Below are 23,386 nucleotides of genomic sequence, written 5' to 3'. Positions count from 1 at the left end.
TAATTGGTCTTCTGTGGAACTCTTCTAATTTAATAAAATTTGTATATGTATGGAAGAAGGGAAGAGGGGCAATTGCCAGTTCTGAATCTCTATCCTTACAGGAGTCTTCTAGGTCGGTTCAACACAAGGATCATTTCTGGCTAAAGTTTTAAAAAAAATGATGTTGAAAAGAGCTCTAGAACTAACATTATTTGTGATTTATCATTTATAAAGTTATACCATTGTCTCTCAAGGAGGGTATTAATGTGGAAAAGCTGTGAAGCTAGAATAGTGCTAAAGAAGGGCTATAACAGAAGTATTAGTCAAGAGATATTAAACTTGTGTTCAGTCACAAGAAAGGAAAACCTTTAAAGGGAAAGTAAGACTGGGTCATTCTTTCTTAGGCTAGCAAGCACAACATTGTTGTGGAATCTGTAATGATCTGTGTGGCTGGCCATACGTATGYGGATATTGTATACATGTTTCATGTACGTACCTATTGGGAATATCTGCTCAGCCTTGCTCGTTGGACCTAGAGCTTGGAGCTAGAGCAGTCGCACCTCAATTAGACTACTGGATTCAGGAAGCCCTAACAATATAGATCGTCATTCTTAATATGATCCAATATGATATTATAATATCTAATATCATTATCTTTGATACTGGTGAACCTGAATGGTTATAGGAGAAAGAAAGAGAATTCTAAAAGTAAACATTGAATAAGGGAGGAAAAAAAAAAAAAGCAGCTTCACCAGAGTTACAGTAACAACAACTTGACCRTCAACTGAGAATGAGATGTATTTTTGACTTTACTGAGGACAGAAGGCTTTACTTTTCCCAAGTCTTACTCTAGAAGCAAAGGATGGATGATACCGTATCACTGCAACACTTCAGAATAAAAACAGACAGTTTCATGTGTGTTAAGGAGATGTTCTGGGAAGTCTGCGAGAGTTGAGAGGGCTATTAGGCCAGGTTAAGCAAATTTGATGGGAGGTGTGTCAGTGCATCAATGCCAAATCAAAGGCTGAGTGTTCAGCTAGAAACTTCAATGGAATCAGGAGACATTATTTCTTAAGGAAGTCAAATGCCACAGACTACTTCGAATGTAGTTTCTTTCTTCTCTGTAAGAGAGTGRTTCCTATTTCCTAAAAAAAAGAAAATTTCTAGGAGTTGGGAAGTGAGATTTAGAGACGTTTCTCTGAGATGCCTCCAACATGCAACTTTCAAGAGATGGTTCATTCAAGATGTCTCAAAGTCCTAATTACAAATTGTACAGGAAATTTTGGGAAAATTTTGAGGAGACAGGTGATGGAAGCTAGCCAGACTGTTTCATGGGAAAAGGAGCATCAACAAGGCATGCTGACTCATACCMATGGTCACACGTCTGGGCTCATGTCAGTGTGGTACTACACCTGGGCTTTGAATCAAGATTGTCGATGAGCTCAATATGTGTACTGCACATGTGTACACTACACAAAATCCTCTTATAGTGCCTCCCCAACCATTCCTTGCCGTGGACCGACACTCACTGGTGCCTTGGATTCCCCTGCGCCTTTATTGCCTCAATAGGAAAAACTTCTGGGGAACCCCTGCTTAGACGTAGAGGTAATAAATGCTCARTATTGACCATAGTGTCTGCCCCTGCTGGGGTTGAGGCGGTGTCCTCACCTCACCTTCATACAAACCCTAAATTGCTCTTCTGCATGATATTCAAWATCTTTTGCATCTGAACCATAGGTCCCTGTGGTAAGGAGGCCTGAGGAAAAGGGCACTGCAAAAATGCAGAACACCACTAAGCCATTTTTGCCTGGGGACTTGAAGGCAATACTCTGTTCTTTCTAGCCTATTTTTTGGAGTAGTACAACTCAGTGGATGTTGTTGTGGACAAGCTGTGCCTGAGCCAGCCTATGTCTGTGGAAGACTTTCTCACTCAAGAAGCTCTGCTGAGCTTTCCAGATACCAGCTACTCTCCCAGACTATGAAGGTGAGAGGAGACATAACCCATAGTGATTAGATTATCAAGTTCTTCATCAGAAGGAACCACAATCATGCAGCTGTCATTCAAGAGAATTGCACTTGGATACGGAAGAAACTGAAATTATTTGGAGATCAGTATCTTTCATGTTCCTCTGCATCTGAGTGAACACCTTCTGCAAAGAAACAACTCAGATTCCAAGTGGAAGAATAATTCCACATACAGCCTTTTGCCARCCAAGTAATTGGCCTCTAGGGTAACATTTACGATACCTTCATGGAAGTTTCTGATGAGCAGGAATTTCTCAAAACCTGTTTAAGCACTGTTATCAAGGGACAGTGCAGAGAATTCACATGAAGTAGCTTTAAAGCAGTGAGTCCAATGAAATGTATTCGCTCTTGTAGTCAACAGAGAGAGATAAACTCCTCTCAAGGAGGACTGGATTCTAGGTACTAGGAGCTCTAAAATGCCCTCTGAAGGAGCCTACTTTATCCCTCAAGGAAAGAGGGATTTAAGGGATTTTATCTTCATTAGGCTATAATTTGCTTTCATGAATRCCTCACTATCCTTCTCTTCTCTCTCTCTCTGAAGAGCATAAGCATTTAAGAATTCTGTAGTGGTTTGCTCAGAGGATGAACCTGCCATGAAGATAACTCAGTTCCAAAAGGTGGAATCCTGTGCAAGAATGTTATTCTGCCCTTGCTGGAAAGAAGACTTACTAAAGAAGTTTCCCCAAATGCGTACATAAGCACAGTAACAGTTCTAGCAATTGTCACCAGGTGGTGCTGTAACACCAAATCGCTTTTCTTACGGCATACATAAATATTCAATCTTGGTTTTCCTAAGCAAGGATCTGACTAAAAGGACTCTGTAAGCAATAGTGGAATTCATCTCTGCCTTGACTTTAGATTCATATAAGTGTCCAAACGAGAACTATATACTTTGAAACTGAGTTGTTTCAGGCTGATATTATAGAAAGAAAAAAAAAAAAAAAAAAAAAAAAAAAAAAAAAAGGATTATGAGGCTGCTGTCCCTATATCAACAAGTCACACTTGCAGCATTTCAGTATGTTTGTCCTTCACTGACAAGCTAGTGTTTAGGGCCCAAGTCATATGCTACATTTCCGTGTAAGTAAATTCAGATATTCAGCATCAGTTGGCTGAATGTAATTGGTGAGAAATAAAAGACATTTATAAAACAGCTCTGCTGTAGATGAATTAACACGTTGTGGGTAGGAAAGGTGGATAATGTTTTATTGATGCACAACAGATGCTTGCACAATCATGTCATTTAAGACTACTTCTGCCAACATACTAGTTAATTTGGTACTGTGGTGCAGTGATCATCTATGAATATGCTTATTTAGTGAAAATACACATTTTAGAAACTAACTAGCTACTGACAGTATGAACCTTGTTGCATTAGCTATTCTATAAATCCCCATCTAAATTTGGTGTCAGTATTTTATGGAGGTTCCGGTATTATTATTGTACAAAGCATAATTTCCAAACATTTCTGACAAGAGCAAAGAAACATGCTTTTACAATGGTTTAAAATGCACCTACAGATGAGAAAAGTCTAATATTTGTGTCTGATTTTATGTAAACTTTCCAAGGATTCTTTGGGAGAGCTCTCCCACCTATGCCCCCTGCTACACTGGCRGAGACAAAATCTCCCTCTTAGTCATTCTGACACACTCGCTCCCTTCCACCCTCTACTGGAACCCACTTCTCTTCCCTTTTGTCTGATAGTACCTTTTAACTTACTTCAGTMTTCAGGCCATGATCTTTACCAACAAGCTAGGTTACCAAATGTTTCTTCTTTTTACTGAGAGTAACTTGGCAATTTATTTCAAGTATTTGTGATGCTGACTCTAATCGGGGCCATCCTGCTTCTGTTTTCACCAGTCTGTTGTTAAACTTATTAATCCATTCCCATATTCTAGTAACAGTAACCAAAACTAGCTATTGATCATGGCTATCATGGTAACTCAGTGACATAGACTTTAGAGCTTCTCTACCTCTTCTATTAAAAGGACACTGTCATTTAAGAATTATAGTTTAARAACATGGTCTCTGCAGCATTTAATTTTGTTTTTGGGGAGATAACAAGGTATATTTAAAACAGGAATCATATCATTTTATAGACACAACAAAATTAGATAATTTTTCCATGCAACATTGGAAATTTGTAAAAACAACCATTTTCTAAACATCATGTTAGAAAACTACACAGCTCAAAATAGTGGACGTGAATGCACAAAATATGATCCTATTTTGAGCTTTAGCAAAGCAGCAATTCAATATTTGAATGATGTGTCTTTGCCTCAAGTTCTGAATATGCTCAAACACAGGCAGAAACTCATTGATTTATAGAAGTCTCATTGTTTAAAAGTCTTCATATAAGGACTTATGACTTTAATATCTTACARTATCAATGCTCTGTGGTGTCCATGGACAGTACAGTAGCTCACTTGCTTATAAACTACTGCTTTACTTCAGCAGATCTGGAATGCCTATGAAAAATACACATTTTCAAAATGAAGCTAGATGGACTTTGAAAAAATTTCAAAACTTCAAAATTGGATACAATCTTATAAGTAAAATGGAAATGGCTTGACTAAGAAATGAAGTTATAGAAAAGTGGAAAACAAATTAAGACTATACAAAGACATTAAAACTGGACAGCAGCTTCACCCGAAGTCTATTAGTTAAAGGAAGTATAGTGGAGGCAGGTAGAAGGTACTCGATTTTTCATTGAAAATGACTAGAGCACATCAGTGATGAATGTGGAAATTTTCCTTAGAATCATATACCTCATTTAACTGTATTCCTGTATTTGCTATCAYAAAGAGATGGCAATACCCTAACAGGCATTTCTGAGTTTGGTAAGTCTGCAGCAATTAGCTGTTCCTTCACTGTTTTCTATTTCTATAAATAACACTGTGAGGCTGTAGGAGAGGTAGAAACAAAACCAGAAAGTTTTGCTGAAAGATAAACACTGTATCATTATTCAAGAATCTGCTGCTAAAAGGGATGATGTTCAAGACTGTTCATTTAAACTGTTGGGTTCTTCTTTGAATTATCTACCATGTCCCACAGTTTGGAAATCAATGTATTAACAGAGAAAAACCACCTGTACTTCAAGATGAAACAAATAAAGACAAGAAACTATATTTCAGTCCACAAGTACAGGAAAGCATATGCATGAAATATTCAGAAATGACAAGCTATTTCAGCTTTCCAAACAATTGTATTCAATTAYGGAACAAGACTAAAAGTCAGAGGTAGAAAATAAGGCTGGACACTTTATTTCCATCAGTCTTTTTGGTACCTCTCCTCATTGCTGAGGAGCCAAGGATTCCTTTTTCAAGAATGCAGCTGATTTACTCCAATCACAAGGAAATGAGGGATTTTACGGAAACAAAAGGTGAAATATATTTTTCTGTGATTACCTAAAACCACTGTAAGAATGTATAACCCTTAAGTGAATAAAAGTATCAAATACAGAAYAAAATACTTACATGAGGAACTCGAAAGCCTTTCATTACTCAGGAAATTAAAAGCAGGGATGACCGCATGTCCCTTTCCAGTAACACTCASAATTTCTTCCTCATTATCTAGGACTTGTAGTTTAATGAACACATCAGATTTAGAGGTTTGTACCTGCACAGTAGCAATATGTGATGTTGTGGCTTTTACTGAATACCTAAAGAGGAAGAAAAAAATGTAGGAAAACAATCAGCTATAGCAGAGTGTTCTTTTTCAGAAAAGTACCTAAACATACGCTGACTTGGAAGCACACTTAAAATTAAGTTTGTAGTTAACTGTTTTCCTGCAATGTGATGGGCTAGATTTTCCCTACTGGCATTTAGTGCTGTGAATCCATGATCAGTATAAGCATCGTTTGCTGTAAATAAAAGGGTGATCCTGTTGTTTTCATTTTTTGCTCTCTTACTATATGTCTAGATGCACATTCTCCTTCATGCTGTACTAGTATTTTCTGAAAAATATGGAAAGTCAGATCAGGGAACAGATGCAATTAAAAAGTAACTCAGCAAAGGAAAAAAGAAGGATTTGCTTTCAAAAGTGTAGAGCTGTCTCATTTGATGACTGCTATTACTCTGGTCAACTTAAAATATTGTTGACTTAAAAGATTGCAGAATTAAAGTCTCAAGGTTAAATTCAAAGAATATTTTTATCATCATTTATAATTTTATGCATCAGTTGAGGTTTTAGAAAAACTCTAAGTATGGCAGTTTCTTTTTCTTTAACTTCAAATTGTTAGACTAACCTCAGTTAGCAAACAAACAAGCAAATAAATGATAAAAAACCCTGTCACCTTGACTTTAGGACATCTTGAGGCAAAAATATAAATATATTTTAAAGTAAAATTCTTAAAAGACTGTTGACAACTGAAGGAGAAAAAAAACAAGGAAGAGTCATAGTTTACAGAATTTCAGTGTATTTGTTATATTTCCATTTCAAATTTTCTTCACTGCAGTGAACCTGATTCTTCATGTTGAATAGACTTTATCCCGGGAATAATACATTGATGGATGAATACTGATTTAAGTTGTCATAACACATTGCTCTTCCAGCAATCATGGCAAAATGTTAGAGACATAGCCTTCAAGATACATATGTGATCAGCTTTAAGTGCAGGACCTGTTCTGCTACAGTGTGCAGTCCTTTTGTATAAAAACTTTAAAAAGCATAGTAGTTTCATTAGCATAGTAGCAYAGTACCATGCAAGAGCTTGCACAGTACTGTGAGATTAACTTTGTATTTAAGCAATAAAACATTAGCAATTAATGTTGAATAGGGGTTTCTATAACTTCTGAAGGTCAGTTACTCAGCTAGAATAAACTGACTACAGTAAATGTCAATCAATTAAAAAAGGACTAGGAACATTAAATCATCATGTTCTTATTAAATATGTTCTCCTAAAACAATCTGCATGCTACAAAAAAAATTATAAAGTTCATGATTAAAGTAAGTTTTTCTGCCAATACTGCATGATGAAAATTGGTCTGATCAATCAGGAGAAATAAGTGTTACACTTCTTGATTTTATTTCTAGCTTTGTCTGACTAGCTGGAAAATGCATCAAACTCCATGCCACCATCTCCCCATCTACAAAGTAGCTGTTTTACTACATGTTTAATTCTCCAAAGTACTATGGAATTTCAGTAACTGAAGTATGGATTAGTTTTCAAGAATGAAGCTATAGAAATGCAGAACATCATTGTTATTATGACTTTAAAGCTACAGTCTGTGTACTTCATTAAGCAGTGGCAGTATTTCACAAAATTACACGTTTATTTATGAAAGTGATGAACTTAATATTGAACACCCAATGGCCCTGGAAATTCAAATGTCTGTTTTAACACCTTCCTCTTCTAAGAATGTTGAGGTGGTACATACAAAAAAACCCAATGTAGTTATTCTCCTTTCAATATTTACCTGAATATTATATGCTTGCTATTGGGTATGTAATAGTCTTTAATTTCTTTAGTAGAATAGAAGTTGTTTACAGCCTCCCGAGAGAGGAAAGGGAGTGGACTATGGGAACCAATGAGCCGGAGCCTCCATCTCCCAGATGCCATAGATAAGTCACCAGTATGTGCTTCAGCCATAAAAGTGTATCCTTTCTGAAAACAGAAAATAAGTCATTTTCACTAGGAAATAACACTGCACAAAATGACTACACGCAGCATACTTTTTGTCCATAACAAAATGTGCTTCATAAGCAAGAATCTCATAGCTCTCTTAATGTCTTATTTACAAGGCACCTCTTATTACAGCAATTTATGTTTGGCAAAAAATTACATAGCAAGTTGAATAAACCTCATGTAACTTCGAAGTTGGCCTGATCTTTAGTGTGTGTCTGTGATGCAATCAGACAAACTTTTGAGGCCCCTTCCTAACTAAATTATTTTATGATTATAAATCATTTAATAAAGTCTAATTTATCAAATATTAATGTGTCTTTTATTCAGGCATGTGCAATATTCTATTCTGAAAAGTTTTCTTATAACATGATGAAGTTCAATAAAAGTAAAAATGTATTTATTCAGTCGGTGTTCTTATTTGGTACCTCATACTACTGTACAAAGAGCTCCTACATAAATCACACMTATATACCTCTGGGTTCTGCAACATTACTATACTTTTCTTGTAAAACCACTAGCAATAGTAGCAATCAAATTCATTTTCTTTTGTTACGRTATTTTTTGCTCTTCTTGATATCACACTAAAAATGTGTCATAGTAGTAATACTAATCGTAGATATAATGAAGAAAGAATTCATTATGAAGGACTTTTCATAAGCCAAGAACTTTAGGTCCAAGYTCAGAGCCAGCCACACCAAACTTACACTTTACTGTTGCTGATCAAACAGCAGTGAGTTATACTTCCCAAAGACATTCTCCAGAAGTTGGGCTTTAGCGATCTTCTGTGTAAAGGTAATTATCATACCACATTGTTGCCAAAAAAAGAAGACAACACATTATATCAGTGTAAAATAAAGTAAAAATCATATGAAACACTTTTTGGTTGCCCCAAATCGGAAAAGAATTTTCAGTTTTCAGGGGTACCTGTTGAAGTTTAAATTGGAGGAAAAAAATCAAAAGGCAAACCGAATCTGAAGTAGCACAGTTAATCTCCAGAGGATTGTATCACCCATTTAATGCTATGATTTTGACTGAAAAAGGAAAAAGTTGTTGTTGATGGTGAAGATTAAAATGAGTGTTCTTCAAACTACTTCAGGCCTTAGGTTTCTTGTTTCCSTCACTAGTACTCCAAAAGATCTTCATATCATATGTTGGCTCCTTAATTGTCCATATTTTCCAGCTGCCTTGAATTGTTTGCATAATTAGGACTGCTTTTTCCACTGGAACTAGGCAAAAAGACTCAGCTCTTTTCAGCTCTTGGAAATCAGAAAGAGGTTGCTCCAAAGAACAACACCCCTTTCTCCACTTCTGCAATAACAACTTTTAAAGTGTGATTTTAAAAAAAATGCTCCCCTGCTGCCTAAATCTATTCCTATTGCAGCTGATGAGAATATAACCATTAAATTCAAATGGAACAAAGTGAAAAGCACAATTGAACACTTTTGAAAGGCCACCCTGCRTTAAGTCCCTGCTGGGACTTATTTCCCAGCTGCAAAGTCTCAGCGTTGCAAACACCTTCCCTTCAGTTACTGGACTTCAGATCGTTACCCCTTCTCAGTCAGCACTGCAGAGGAGTGCTTTATTGTCTGTCCTCTCACTCCTGAATATTGACAGGCAAGAATAAAACACCCTGCAGTGCCAAACAGACTGACACAAATCAGTTCCAAAAGGCTAMTGAAATGGGGAGGTGCACCACATGAGCTCATCAAATTGAAAATAACTGAACCTTTGACTTGCTCCAGAATACTAACRGTACAAGCTAGGAGACGTTTTCCTTATCAGGTGGAGAAAAAGATGACCATGAAGAGACAGAAAAGGGGATTTTGGGACAGGATACCAAAAAGGGAGTTCCTATCAACCCTAAGGTGCAGGAGGTATGTTATATCCAGGAAGAGCATTACTCCATTAATTTATTATTGAGAAATTATGAGAACTGAGGAACAGTTGTGTTCATCAGTCAAAAACATCCTCTATGGTTTTGCTAAAAGAATTACTTAGAAAGGCTAACCTGTTTCTGCCTGTACACCAAATATAAGAAAGAGCTGTGTTGTAAAATGCTGATGCATCATACTTTGAAACTGTGTAAGGATTTTGAAATGCAAAATGAGAAAAAGGAACAGTCAAGTACTTGAGATCATAGTTACCTTTAACTTCAAAGGTGACCACAGCTAAGATGAGGTTACAAATATTTTTGGCAATTCATGCAGAAGATACTTAGAAAAATCTACCAGTGCTTGCATATATGAATGAAAATTTAGACAAAGTATAACAATGAAAATAACTTCATTTACTGTTAAAAACAGAAACGGAARAATGTCTATTTGTACTGGAGGCAGTGCAAAAATATGGGTGAATACAGACAATTTGCTGCATGGGAATTCAGGGATCACATTCATTCTGCCTTAAAATCTGAATTTAAATTAATACTGTCCCTTTYATGATTACTTTTACTAATAACACTGCAAATAAAGCCCTAAGTGTAAAGATACTATTCTTACTTTTATGAAGATGTTGATTTAAGAAAAAATATTTCTGATATTAAAAAAACAAATTAAAAATTAAAAATAAATGCRACACAACATTAATCAGTCTGATACAGATTTATCTTGTTGTTATGGATTCTGTGAAGGGCAACATGGGAAACTAGAACATAATTTGAAAGGTTTCATAACTTCAATGCATTTTGTATTTGAAAAAAACAAGGCAATATGARTGTGGTCCTTTAAATGGCAGGGGCAAGTGAAAGCAGTATAATGAGAGCAACGGCCAGCTTGTGCCTGGGAATGCCAGTGAGTCCCCAGTGTGACTGGGGAACTCGTGATTAAGTCCTTTCTTCAAATTCTCCTAACTAGGCCTAACAACTAGCTATTTCAAGTATAAAATTTCATGTTGCACCCAAGATATAGCCAGGAGGAAAATCTGTTGAAAAGTTTTCTCTCTAGCTAGTCTTCCAYTAAATTTCAGTTAAATGAAATCAGTATTTTCCAGTAAAAATGCTCTTTTGAAAAATTCTTGATCGTACACAGGATTGTGATCTCAGGACTATTGACTATTTACAATAAAATTAAAAGAAATGATTTATGATTCAAGTTTGTACARCTGTAACTGTAAGMCACTTTACTCTCTTTAACTGTTAAAAGGTAAGAGCAACCTTTCAAAGATACCATTCAGGAGGACTTGCCTTTTTAAAYACGCAGTTAAGCATGCACTTAAACTCCCCCTGTCCATAACAAGCTCACTTTTAAACTGAGAGATAATTAGCCAAACATTCAAGTTCCTTCTGGCAGCATGGTGCATGTGAGAAAAACAYTCTCCTTTGTGTGCCTCTTTATAAAGATAAGATTCTACAATCCTAATGTTCACAACAMATATGCAGAAAATGTAGAAATAATGTTAATGCCGAGTGGGCATTTCATAATATCATAGTTAATTAGAAAGCACAATAACTGAATTTGTGGGCTGGTAAGATCAACAAGTAATCCTCAGTCACTACTGAGAAATAATCAAATATATCTAGACAACCCCTGCCAGGTTTATGTCTTATTCTTATAAACCTCCAAACAGAGATAACATTACCTACTTCAGTATCTTGTTTCAATTCACTAGTCCTAAAATCAGAAAGTGTTTTTTTTTTTCCTAATATATCACCTAAATTAACTTTTCTATAAAGTAAGCTAATTTCTTTAAGTCTTTTCATAAGTAGTCAGGATGAGTAACCGATTAGTGTCTTTGCCTACTTAGACTAATGTTTTCTAGACTAATAGAYTGTAAATGATGATCACTTATCCTTCTATATTTGTTACTGAGCTGAAGTTTGAGGAATGCCTATTACTCTATCATTTCCTACAATGTGTTCAAAAGACCTGTGAATAATAAATTGAGTAGAGGAAAAAAAACCTGTATCCAGTAGCAGAAAATACGATTACAGAAGGAGAAAATTTAATGCAGAAAATCCAAATACTGCAAAGCAAGTAGCTGAAGTATGTATCTAGATTGTAATGTCTGCAGAAAGAAGACAGGTTTTATTGCTGATCTGTAGATTTTATCCTCAGTGTCAGTCATTTTGGAATGAACTTTAATGTGTTCCAGGAGTGGCTATGGCAGCAGAATAACAATWCCTGCCGATATATATTTTTTCAGCTCTGCTCTAAGTGGCTAGTTCATAATTTTGAAGTAGAATATCTACATGTTAAGTTTATTTAAAGAAAAAAGAGACTTGATCTATATTAATATTGATATTTGGAGTTCAGACATACTGTATTTCTTAGCTACTGTATTATGTTTGTGATTTTTTTTTGCAAAACACTATTAAAAGGAAAGGTAACACTAAAATAATACCACTCAATCCTGTATTTTAAAATAATCACATAATGTCTTGTCAAAACATCAACAGAGCTTTTGATACAATGTGCAGGCCCACTGAAATGGTAATGAATCATTTATGAATAGGAGGGAAACAAGCTAAATTGCATAGTATAAGGTTATATTTTTATTGACAAACTCAGCAGCAGAGATTAAGAAACGTAGTAACGAGTAGAAAAATAATACTCCTAAACCAAAACCACWCGTTACTGATATTAATCATATTTTATATTATAAAGTTCAAAGCTTGTGGCTGATACCCCTGAGGGCTGTGCTGCCATTCAGAGAGACCTGGACAGGCTGGAGAGCTGGGCAGAGAAGAACCTCCAGAGGTTCAACAAGAGCAAGTGCAGAGTCCTGCACCTAGGGAAAAATATCCCTAGGCAGCAGTACAAGCTGGGGGCTGACCTGCTGGAGAGCAGCTCTGTAGAGAAGGACTTGGGAGTGCTGGTGGATGACAAATTGACCGTGAGCCAGCAATGTGCCCTTGTGGCCAAGAAGACCAATGGTCTCCTGGGGTGCATTAGGAAGATTGTTGCCAGCAGGTTGAGGGAGGTGATCCTGCCCCTCTGCTCAGCCCTGGGGAGGCCTCATCTCGAGTCCTGTGTCCAGTTCTGGGCTCTCCAGTACAAGAGAGACATGGAGCTCCTGGAGAGAGACCATCATATGGCTACGAAGATGATCAGAGGGCTGGAGCATCTGTCCTCTGAGGAATGGCTGTGAGAGCTGGGCCTCTTCAKCCTGGGGAAGAGAAGACTCAGGGGGGATCTTATCAATGTCTATAAGTACCTGAAGGGAGGGTGTCAAGCGGATGGGGACAAACTCTTTTCAGTTGTCCCATGTGACAGGACAAGAGGCAATGGGCAGAAATWGAAGCACAGGMAGTTCCGCCTGACCGTGAYGGGGAATTTCTTCACTGTGAGAGTGATGGAGCATTGGCACTCTCTGGTTGTGGAGGTTGTGGAGTCTCCTTCTCTGGAGAGATTCAAGGCCTGCCTGGATGCAACCCTGTCTAACATGGTCTAGGTGACCCTGCTGAGCAGRGAGGTTGGKCTAGATGATCTCCAGAGGTCCCTTCCAACCTKACTGATTCTGTGTGATTCTGCGTGAAAGCTTGGAGAATTATAACAATTTCAGCTTTAAGTAGGGAGTTCTTCAACAGGGAACAAGAATAGAAAAAAATGTCTATTTTCATTATGACAACAATATCACAGAGGTCATTATGTGCTGCATCCATAAAAAAAATRGTTCTAGAAGGTGATTCGTGGGGTAGAGTATAGGAAAAGGAGTATTGCTTATAATAAAAACACTGTCCTGCACAAAGTCCTGGTAAGATCTTATTTTTAATACTTTGTACAATCTTGGATATATACATCAAAGTAATCAAGCTTCCCTCTGTAACAGGATAGCATGCTATAAGGGTGCTGGAGAAACAGCAGACAGCTTCTGTCTTGACTTGAGTAAGGCTACTGACATTGTCTCTCTGGTCATTCTTCTAAGAATCTAGTGAAATGTGGTCATGATGAAAAGCTGGGTGGCTGTTGACTTGATAGTCACATCCAGAAAGCACATACCCATGGACACTTCTGGAATGGCAGGATGCAACCAGAATATGTACATTTAATTAGTCAATAGCTCAGAGATAAAAGGAATTGTAATTATACAGGAAGACAAAATAAGAATTCAAAATTATTCTGAACTAGGGAAATGGTCTGGCAAATAGCATAAGAATCAAGAGGGGAATACCCTATATTTAGGCAAGAATAATAAACTGCACAAATTTTGGACTGGGAACAATCAGAATTCAATCCTTTAGGAACGCATTTATGGGTTACAGCAGCACAGTCAACAATGTTGTTGCAACAAAAGGTAAACATCACAGATATATAAGTAAAAGTAAGGCCTACAAAACATGTATATTAATCATTCCTTATTCATCATTTGTATGGCCTCAAGTTAATCCTTGGTGTGCTGTTYACTGTGCACAATGAGACAAATCATAAACAAGAAAAAAACAGAGCAACTGGAAAGAGTTCRGAGAGGAGGAGAGACATAATCATCAAGAGTGCAGAAAACATAACTTAAAGGGAAACACTGAGAAAACTGTCTTCTTCAGGCTAAGGATGAAAAGGCAGGAGKAGGGAAGGTTGTGATAACTATTTAATAATATAACTATTTTTGGAGAAAATTAAATTTAATACAGTAATGCTTCTTATGTTTGAAGGGGGAGCATATATAAAGTTGTATTTGGCATCCATGCTGCAACTATCACTATCATTTGAAGAAGCAATTATTGTGCGTATGACTTACATAAGGCTATTCATGCCTCATTCTTGCTATGGTTTCTGATTTCTCAAGGTATTTCTGCCAGGTGGACAGCATCAGCAGCAACTATGTTGCCATTGATTACAACAGCACAGAGAAGTTGGAAGATGTATCTTCATTTAGAAATAACCACAAATATCAACGAAAATTAAGACCATTCCTTCAATGTAAAAGGTTTCTCATGGAAGCAGCTCAGTGACAGTCTCTGATGAAATTTGCTAGTAAATACTGGTGTGCTCCTAAGCAGAACATTATGACATGGCTAAAAAACTCCACAGAATTTGGACAACCATTATCTTTAAAATGATACTTTTCACAACCACTCTTTGCATTTACCTTATTCTTGGGATAAATACGAGGTGCCACTTTGAAAAAGACATGTGGCATTTCCTCCAACGTGTCATTATCAACTACATGGAGTCTACAGGTAGGGATAGATGTATACATCTTGGGCACTATAAGCATGTCTTCTGGAACATAAAATGTCTCTCTACAAAAAAAAAAAAAAAAAAAGCATGTCTTCTGGAACATAAAATGTCTCTCTACAAAAAAAAAAAAAAAAAAAAAAAAAGGGTAAATTCTTAAAGTATTTCAGATTTCTTGTCACTAATAAAATGATTTCTGTAACACACAGTAATAGCATCCATTACAATTTCAGGAAAGTAAAATCATATTTTTATAGCAGGTAAGTGATAAACCACCATGTACGAAGAACACTGCTTCCCCTAAGAGTTGTATAAGGTATGAACTCACCTAAAAACCACAAACCAAACATTTGGTGGCTGATCAGCATATGTTACAACATAGTCAACAAACGAGATCTTGGACAATTCATCTTCGTAACAAGGAAACTTTTCAATTGACTTACAGTTACTTTTAAACATTTCTCTAGAAGGAAGAAAACAAGATAAACATTTATATCTACTTAAGAGAGAATATATACCTTGACATTAATTTMTGCTGATCATGAGAAATACTGCTTTGTGTGTTAGTGTAAAGTAATGGTACAAAATGTGTTACCAGTGTTTATCTAGTAGCTCCTCACCCTCAGAAATAGTAAATCAGATAGGGCAGGTGCTCTTCTGATTCAAGGGCTAATGGCCTGTCACCGCCAACATGAGTGTTTGTATCAGTCTATTCATAAGTGCAACTGCTTCCACCATCCCGAAATATTATGGCTTCTGTAAGATTTCTTTGAATATTTTATTAGATAGCATAGCTTCAATTTTCTTACATTAAACTGTCCTCTTGAACCTGCAGCTCCATTAGAAGATTTWAAAAAATCTCGTTTTTCTTTTTAAAACTTTTTTGAACAAGAAAGGATTATATAATATAAACTTAACTTAAAGGGTGATTTTAAGGCCTTAAATTTAAAGGCATCCCTTCCACACATGAAGAAACCTAAGRCTGTAACTTCAAAAGTTGTTAGTAAGATAAATAAACTCTCTGGTGTTACTAAATTCTATGAAATTAGAGTTAACTTGACTGGTACCTAACTGACACCATGAAGTTTTATTGATCACCTGCAGTATCAAACATATTCCTTTGGACAAAGCAACCAGAATATCAGCATACAAAATTCAGTGTTATGTGAACAGGAGATGAATAGTAGTCTGGTGAAGGGTAGGAAGAAGATAACAGCTTTCACTCTACGTTTTTACTCCTTCCAGTGATTTTCTTTGCAGATTATGGGAGAAAATAAAAGAGGGGAAGGTAAAAGATCCTTCTCCCTGCAGTTGCCTCTGTCTTGAACTATTCTTTATCTGCTTTCGGTAATAAGTGAACAGTATATCTTTTCTGCTGTCTTTTCAATGCTTTGTCTGATTCAAAGTTTGGATTACATCATTTATGTGAAGTGGATAGTTTCAAGAAACTTTATAATATCTATTTTCAGTGCTGCCTGTCTTCTTTTTGTGTCAAATATAAACATGTTCAAATTGTTCAGCTATGAAAGTTTTATCCACAAAATTTGGCCATTGCTACTTTGATGTTTTGTTATCCTTAAGTATTAATAGGAATTAGAGAAAAAATTCCCACATTCATGTTTTTAGTGATGGTGATAGCCAATCTTGWCATTTAATTAAGATGAGAGCCACGGAGTAGATTCAAATATTGCCAGAAATAATTTAAAGCAGAACAATTTGAWACTTTAATTCTTGAAGTTTTGCAGAGGTTACTTCTACAACTGATAAAGAGCACACAGGTGCACACAAAAATTGACATCAAAAGACCTCAGATTTGTGAATTCATTAAAATTTACAAGAGGAACAAACCATGATGAGTAGTGTCAATGCTAGCACAAACTTAGAAGTTTTAAGGCATTTTGAACTCGGAGTTGGTGTTGTAAAATAGTACTACTTCTAGACCCTTCTAAGTCTAAGGTTAAAGYGAGGAAAAGCTTCTGTTCTAATAATGAACTACTACAATTCCTACACGCCTGTCAACTGTTAAAAATATCACAGTAAAATGWTTTTCATGCTCAAATGTGTCCCCTTAGACAACGCCTAAAAAACAGGTCCATAAGTTCTAAAAGTCTGAAAGAAGACTAAAAATTGCATCTGATTTTTGCTTATTTAGAGATCTTGCAAATCTAAAATTCAGATTCTAAATTTCTAAACTTCTGAAAATGTTTGGAACTAGGTTATGGTAGCTGTTTCTGTCTGCATGCAAATGTTTTACTGGGTAAAGTTAGGCTGATAAGAAACACTAAAAACTGAAAAAAATAATACCCCATGAGTTTTCCTCAAATTGCTGTTTATAAGAAGTGAGGATTTATACCTACAGCCAGTAATTACTGCCAGTTCTTACTCATCAGCCCTGATAGAACTGAGCTACTGCTAGAACTGTGTGAACACCTGCAGAGGGATTTTTGAAAGACTTCATGAAGACACATGATTTCCAAATAGCATTATGCTTGCAAATAATTTAAGGAACACTGCTGTAATTAATGTTGTTGTCTTCACAAAACCCATAATTAAATACCAGGGAAAGCATCCACCTGGAAATATAGCTACTTTCCTTCAAAGAAGTGGTACAAACAAATCCTTTGATGGTAAAAATGTGTTAAAATTAAATAAGGTTTCTGGCATAGCTATCACCTTTCTAATGTTGACCAGGCTTCTCTCAAAGGACAGTATGAATCCAAATGCTTCTTAAAAGCAACTGGTTAGGTGCTTAACTGARGAATCAGTATCAGATTTATATTTATGAAACAATTTATAGGAGATGAAAAAAATTAAATACAGAAGAAAGGCAATATTCTAGCTCAAGCTGCAGGAAAATAACCTGTACAGAGTAACATTTATAGCCATGCCATTTTACTTTTGTAGGATATGCAGAATAAAGCCTGCATAGCTTATCTTCACTGAAAAAATCTCATCTTTGTAAGTTAAACTGAGTTTTGCAATTTTAAAACTAGTAATAATCTTGCAATATTTACTTTGTGAACTAGCAATTTATGGCAATTCTATGGAACAGGCTGCAACAAAATGTATAAAATTATTAAGTCATTACCTCAACAAAATTACAGCACACTGTTCAAAATTTAACTCAATCAGAGCCCACAATTTTTGCAGGGTTTCTTTGACAACAGCATTTTCTTTAGTACCTGAAAATAATGTAAATAATAAAATATATCAGAAAATTTATATAATATCTTTTTTTTTCCTAAATCTATGCCTGACAAATACTTGTGAAAAAAGCTACTGTCACCAGTCACYTGTCTTATGAATCATTGGTTTATTATTTGGAATTTTATAGAAGTCTCACACAACTGGAAGYTAATCTTCTTTGATAGAGGAAATTCCCTTAATCATATTACTGCTTTGTACTTATCATCATTCTTACTACTGCAAAAATGATGAGATCAATACTTTCTCTGATTTACAGATATTCTTTGTAACATGCTATATCTCATCTATGATAAGAGATGATTTCTGTCCTCAGAAAAGATATAGTTTAGCTTCTGGTAGCTTTTATTTGCAGATATTGCTAAAGGGTAAGTAGGTGCCTAGGCAATCTCTACAGCCAATTAAAAGAATTGGGAAGCTTTAAAGGGTAATTCATCCTACCCATGTATGATACCTCTCAGATGACAGACATGTTGCTGTCTCAGGGTGCCTAGTTCTATCCAGAGAATAAAGGTGAAATCTAGGCAACTRGTTTAGATCTGATGTCTAACTTTTCATGACTAAATTTAGGCAAAATCCTCCCTACTGTATAATAAATTAATGACARAATTGAAGAGGAAAATAAAAAAGAAGGGGAAAAAGTAAGAATGCTATAAGGACAAGTAAGAAAATAAGGAGAAAGCAGTACAGATAATGAGGAAAAAGAGCAGAAAAGCAGTATGACTGAATAAAAATGTGAAGCACTGGAAGGAAAACATCAGAACAAAAGGTAATGGAGTGGAGATAAATCAAAAAAAAATTAAGAAAGACATTATAGACAACAAAAGAAAAGAGTTGGAATACTCAGTGCTTAAAACATAGCAATCTAAACCTTCAGAAGAGCAGATTCTGGGCTCTGAGATTTGCAGGAATTAATAACACTAGTGAAAGTTTGCTGAAACTTTCATAATCTACATGGCATTTTTCAAACACAAATAGAAGGGCATTATATTTGATGGAGAAAGCTTAAGTAAAACTATGCTAGATGTGATAGTTTAGGGGCAAGACAGCCCTGGAATTACTGATAAGGAGATGAAAGTATGAAAGAGAGCTTGAAGAGATCAGTTGGTGCAGGTAAATATAAAAGAGAAGAAATTCTAGCAATGATGATAATTCATAAGGAACCTCCAACAGAAGAGCAGTGGATGTTGTCTTCCTTGAATTCAGTGAGCCTTTCCACACTACCTCCCACAACATTCTCACAGACAAGCTGATAAAGTATGAGCTAAGTGAGCAGAGAGTGAGGTGGACCAAAAAATGGCTGAATGGCGGAACTCAGAGGGTTGTGATCAGTGCTGCAGAGCCTAGTTGGAGGCCAGTAACTAACCTTGTACCTAAGGAGTCAATGCTGGGTCCCATCCTGTTCCACTTATTCACCAATGACCTGGATGAACGGACAGAGTGCACCCTCAGCAAGTTTGCTGATAATATAAAACTGGGAGGACTGGCTGATATACCAGAGGCCTGTGTTGCCATTCAGAGGGACCTCAATGGGCTGGAGAAATGGGCAGAGAGGAACCTCATGAAGTTCAACAAAGGGAAGTGCCAAGTCCTACCCCTGGAGAGGAATAACCCCATGCATCAGTACAGGCTGGGGGCTGACTTGTTGGAAAGCAGCTCTGCCGAGAAGGCCCTGGGGGTCCTGGAGGACAACAAGTTGACCATGAGCAGCAAGGTCTCCTTGTGGCAAAGAAGGCCAATGGTATCCTGGGCTGCATTAGGAGGAGCACTCACAGCAAGCTGAGAGAAGCAATTCTTCCTCTCTGCTCAGCACTGGTGAGACCACAGCTAGAGTGGAGTATGAGASAGATATGGAGCTACTCCAGGGAGTCCAGGGAAGGGTTACTAAGATGATGAAGGGTCTAGAATGTCTTTCACAGGAGGAGAGGCTGAAAGAGTTGGGCTTGGAGAAGAGATGACTGTCAGAGGGAGCTTACCCATGTAGGTARGTATTTGAAGGGAACATATTAAGAAGATGGAACTAGACTTTTTTCAATGGTACCTAGTGATAGCACAAGAGGCAACGGGCACAAACTGAAACACACGAAGTTCCATCTGAATATACAATTTTTTTTTTGGGGGGGGGGGGCGGGAGCAGTCAAATACTCAAACCTGGGAATAGGTTGCCCAGAGATGCTATGGAGTCTCCATCCTTGGATTTATTCAAAGCCTAACTGGACACAGTCCTGGGTAACTYGGTGTAGGTGACCCTGTTCTGAAAGGCGAGGGGGGTGGGGGAGGAGAGGGGTTGGACTAGAAGATCTCCAGAGTTCTCTGCCACCCTCAACCTTCTGTGATTCYGGGGATGATTTACTAAAGAGAGAATGTATCCCTCACAATGAAGCAGTTTTCTTTGTCAAGGTCCTGAGACATTCACATACTTTCAGGCCAGAAGGAATCACTGGGATCTTCCAATCCGACTTGCTGTGTAACAGTCATGTTACATATTAATTGCTATTTCACCCTATATAAATGATCAATTAAATCCTTTCTGAACTGCACAATTCTCTTTGATTTTAAAGTTTTCAGTGATGGAAAATCAAAACAAATTTTTTGGTCTATTTTTATCAGTGTTCCCTTAAGTCAATATAAAACTTTTGAAAATACTAAGCTTTACCAATGATATTTAGATTTCTTGGAGTCTTAATTCATATTGTTAAATATGCTTTACTATGTATATTCAAAAAATCCAAATCCACAAAACATGAGTGTACACTGTGTGACCAACAACCCCTCCAAATTTTGTTACTTTCTTACTTCCTTATGATTCACTRATCACAGATGTTCATGTATTTATTTTTGTAATTTCTACATAATGTTTCATCACAAATGGGTATGACAAAGTTAAAATATTGTTCATTAAAAGACATACAAACCTATTTGTGGCAAAGACATGAAGGACACATATATAGAACTTTTACCTACTTTCCAAATACTAAACATTCAGCCCAGTTCTGAGATAAAACTGTATTAATGCTGGTTTAATATCTACTAAAATCAATGTGGTGGGTCTTTTCTCTACCTCAATCACTTTTTAGTATCATATGCGCCATGGAAAGAGTTAAGTTGAGCACTATTCTCAGTTTTTTCAGAGATTCAACTACAATGTTCTATTGTATTTCAGTTCATTTTAACCAGGTATTAACTAGCAATAAAATCCTTAAAGCAAATATCTGAACAAGGTGTAAAAAYGAAACATTTTTAAAAAGGTCCTTCTAAAGGACATACCTGGTTTTCTGCCATTTATCACTTTCCTAACATAGGTCCCTCTCCAGTTGGCTTGAAGTTTGAGTGCTGCTGCTTCTTCTTCAGAAGTGGGAGSTCTGTTCTGCCAGCTACTAAGGAAAGGTATGTCGAAAGCCTCTGAAAGAAGAGAATGACAATGAATGACAACAATGGAAATCACATAGCTGCTTGCTATGAGGTTGAAAAAACACTGAGAACTATATTCCGTAAATAAAGTGGTTTGCACATAAAACTTCCATTTATGACAGAAATAACACTCTCACCATTTTCCTCTAATAAAAAGCATCAGAAATTAATCTTTTTTCRATAAAAAGATACAATCTATTGTGTAATTACACAGAGTTATCATGTAACTGTTGTGCTAATGCCAAAGGCTAAATCATTGAAGCCTTACTTCTCCTTACAAACAGCCATCAAATTACATTTTTAAAATTATCTCCTAATGTAATTTCAAAATAACTTTCCAAACATGAATCAAAATAATTTAATATAMTAAAGTGTGATTCTGAATATATCCTAAAAGAAGAGCTTCACAAGATTTTAAGTGTTTCTATCTACCAGATTGACCAATACAGGAGTGCATTTATCTGACTATGAYCTGTCACTGATGAGATTGAGAGTGGAACAGAAACTGGTTGGTTTTGACAGGGTTACTGATGAGCTCTTTATGATAATCCTTGGCAGCACCCAGAATTAGCATTCCYGGGAGCCAACAGCACCAGAATTTAGCAGGAGGGTTTGGGCAGGTGGCACTACAAGGAGGTAGAGCCAGGAAGCCAGTTTGGAACTGCAGAGTTTGAACGAGGCCAGTGAAAAGAAGGAGGAGCAAATAGTGCTTCAAAAGGATGTCTCAACAAACAGAGATGAGAGAAGTATGGAGATCCACTTGAAAAGGGGGACAAACTAAAGTCAAGATTGCTGTCTTCAGCCAAGATATGATATATTTTAATATAACTTCTACTGAATTTTGTTAAATTTGGCTGTGTTTCCAGCCCTCACTCCTGACTACTATCTCATTTCGAAACTCCAGAAAGCATTAATTAGTGACTCTGAAAGGTTACACAAGATCACTTCCATAGACAACAGATCAGGACTCAACAATATGCATGGCASAACCACTTTTTATAAAATGGAAGCATAGAATCATAGAATAATGCAGACTAGAAGGGCACTGAAAGTCACATGGTCCAAGCCCATGTTCAAAACAAGAACAACTTAGAGCAGATTGCTCAGGGTCTTGAACAAATGTCCAGGCCATTTTTTAATATCTCCAGGGATGGAGATTACATGCCATCTGTGGGCAACTTATTTCCAATCCTCGACTAGCCTCAGGGTGAAAAATATTTCCCTAATATCCAATTGGAATTTCCCATTTTCTAACTTTTGTTCTATCTCTATCCATTTCCGAGGAGGTCTGGCTCTATCTTCTCTGTAGTCTTCCATTTATTTACCAAATAACCTATATTTCAAAACAAATTTGTCCTAGCTACATACCTGTTTATTTTGCAATTAAATAATCCAGTGGCAAAGCATTGTGTTATGCCTTTTGTCCCTCCTAATGTTTTTCTTCAAGAAAAGGAATCAGCAAACTTCCGTTACCAGCAAGTGTTTTAAATCAAAAGAATAGTCTCTGCTGCAGAGCTAACATTCCTCCCCGTATAAGGCAAAATATATAATTATAAAACTTTTAATTATAAAGTAATTAAAAAGTTGTATACTGTTTAGGTGATCACAGTTACACATTGTAAGCTAGCCAGTAATAAGATCTAGCCCTTAATCAACAATATATAACACTGTGACTGCATCTAAATATTACTCCTAGTTCATCTAAGCAGCTCTTGTTCTTTTTGTCTTTTAATGACTAATCAAGTGAAAGAAAACATCCCCAAGAAAGCACTCAGCCAGCATAGATAGTGCCACCTGCACTGTGGCTTCAGAGGTAAGCAAGCGGTTTAATAGTCTGAGTATGATGGCCAATAGGCTCTCCTCTTAAGTCATATGAGACCACTGTAATAGGTGCAGAAAATACTAATACTGTATAAAGAGACTATACAGCCGCAAGGTTAGTCAGATCAACTTGCTGAATTAACAGAAATTCCTCTCTCTCCTCCTCTTTTTTTTTAATTTATTTTTTATTTCATGGCTTAGCTTCCTGAGA

At 36.5% G+C, this 23,386-nt stretch overlaps 1 protein-coding gene across 1 annotated transcript in view; it reads right to left on the bottom strand.

Moving 5' to 3' along the window:
* ADGB (androglobin) overlaps positions 1–23,386 on the bottom strand; it is a 141,090-nt gene that overhangs the window by 27,647 nt on the left and 90,057 nt on the right. Inside the window, 6 exon segments of the mRNA XM_085310817.1 lie at positions 5,478–5,662; positions 7,419–7,606; positions 14,651–14,804; positions 15,068–15,202; positions 17,828–17,921; positions 21,211–21,345. Of these exon segments, the coding sequence (XP_085166943.1) occupies positions 5,478–5,662; positions 7,419–7,606; positions 14,651–14,804; positions 15,068–15,202; positions 17,828–17,921; positions 21,211–21,345 (891 nt within the window).

This window comes from Rhea americana, unplaced genomic scaffold, assembly GCF_003343005.1.
Source record: "Rhea americana isolate MKP2758 unplaced genomic scaffold, rheAme1 scaffold_108, whole genome shotgun sequence".
Lineage (NCBI taxonomy): Eukaryota > Metazoa > Chordata > Aves > Rheiformes > Rheidae > Rhea > Rhea americana.
This window is presented reverse-complemented; position numbering and strand designations above follow the sequence as displayed.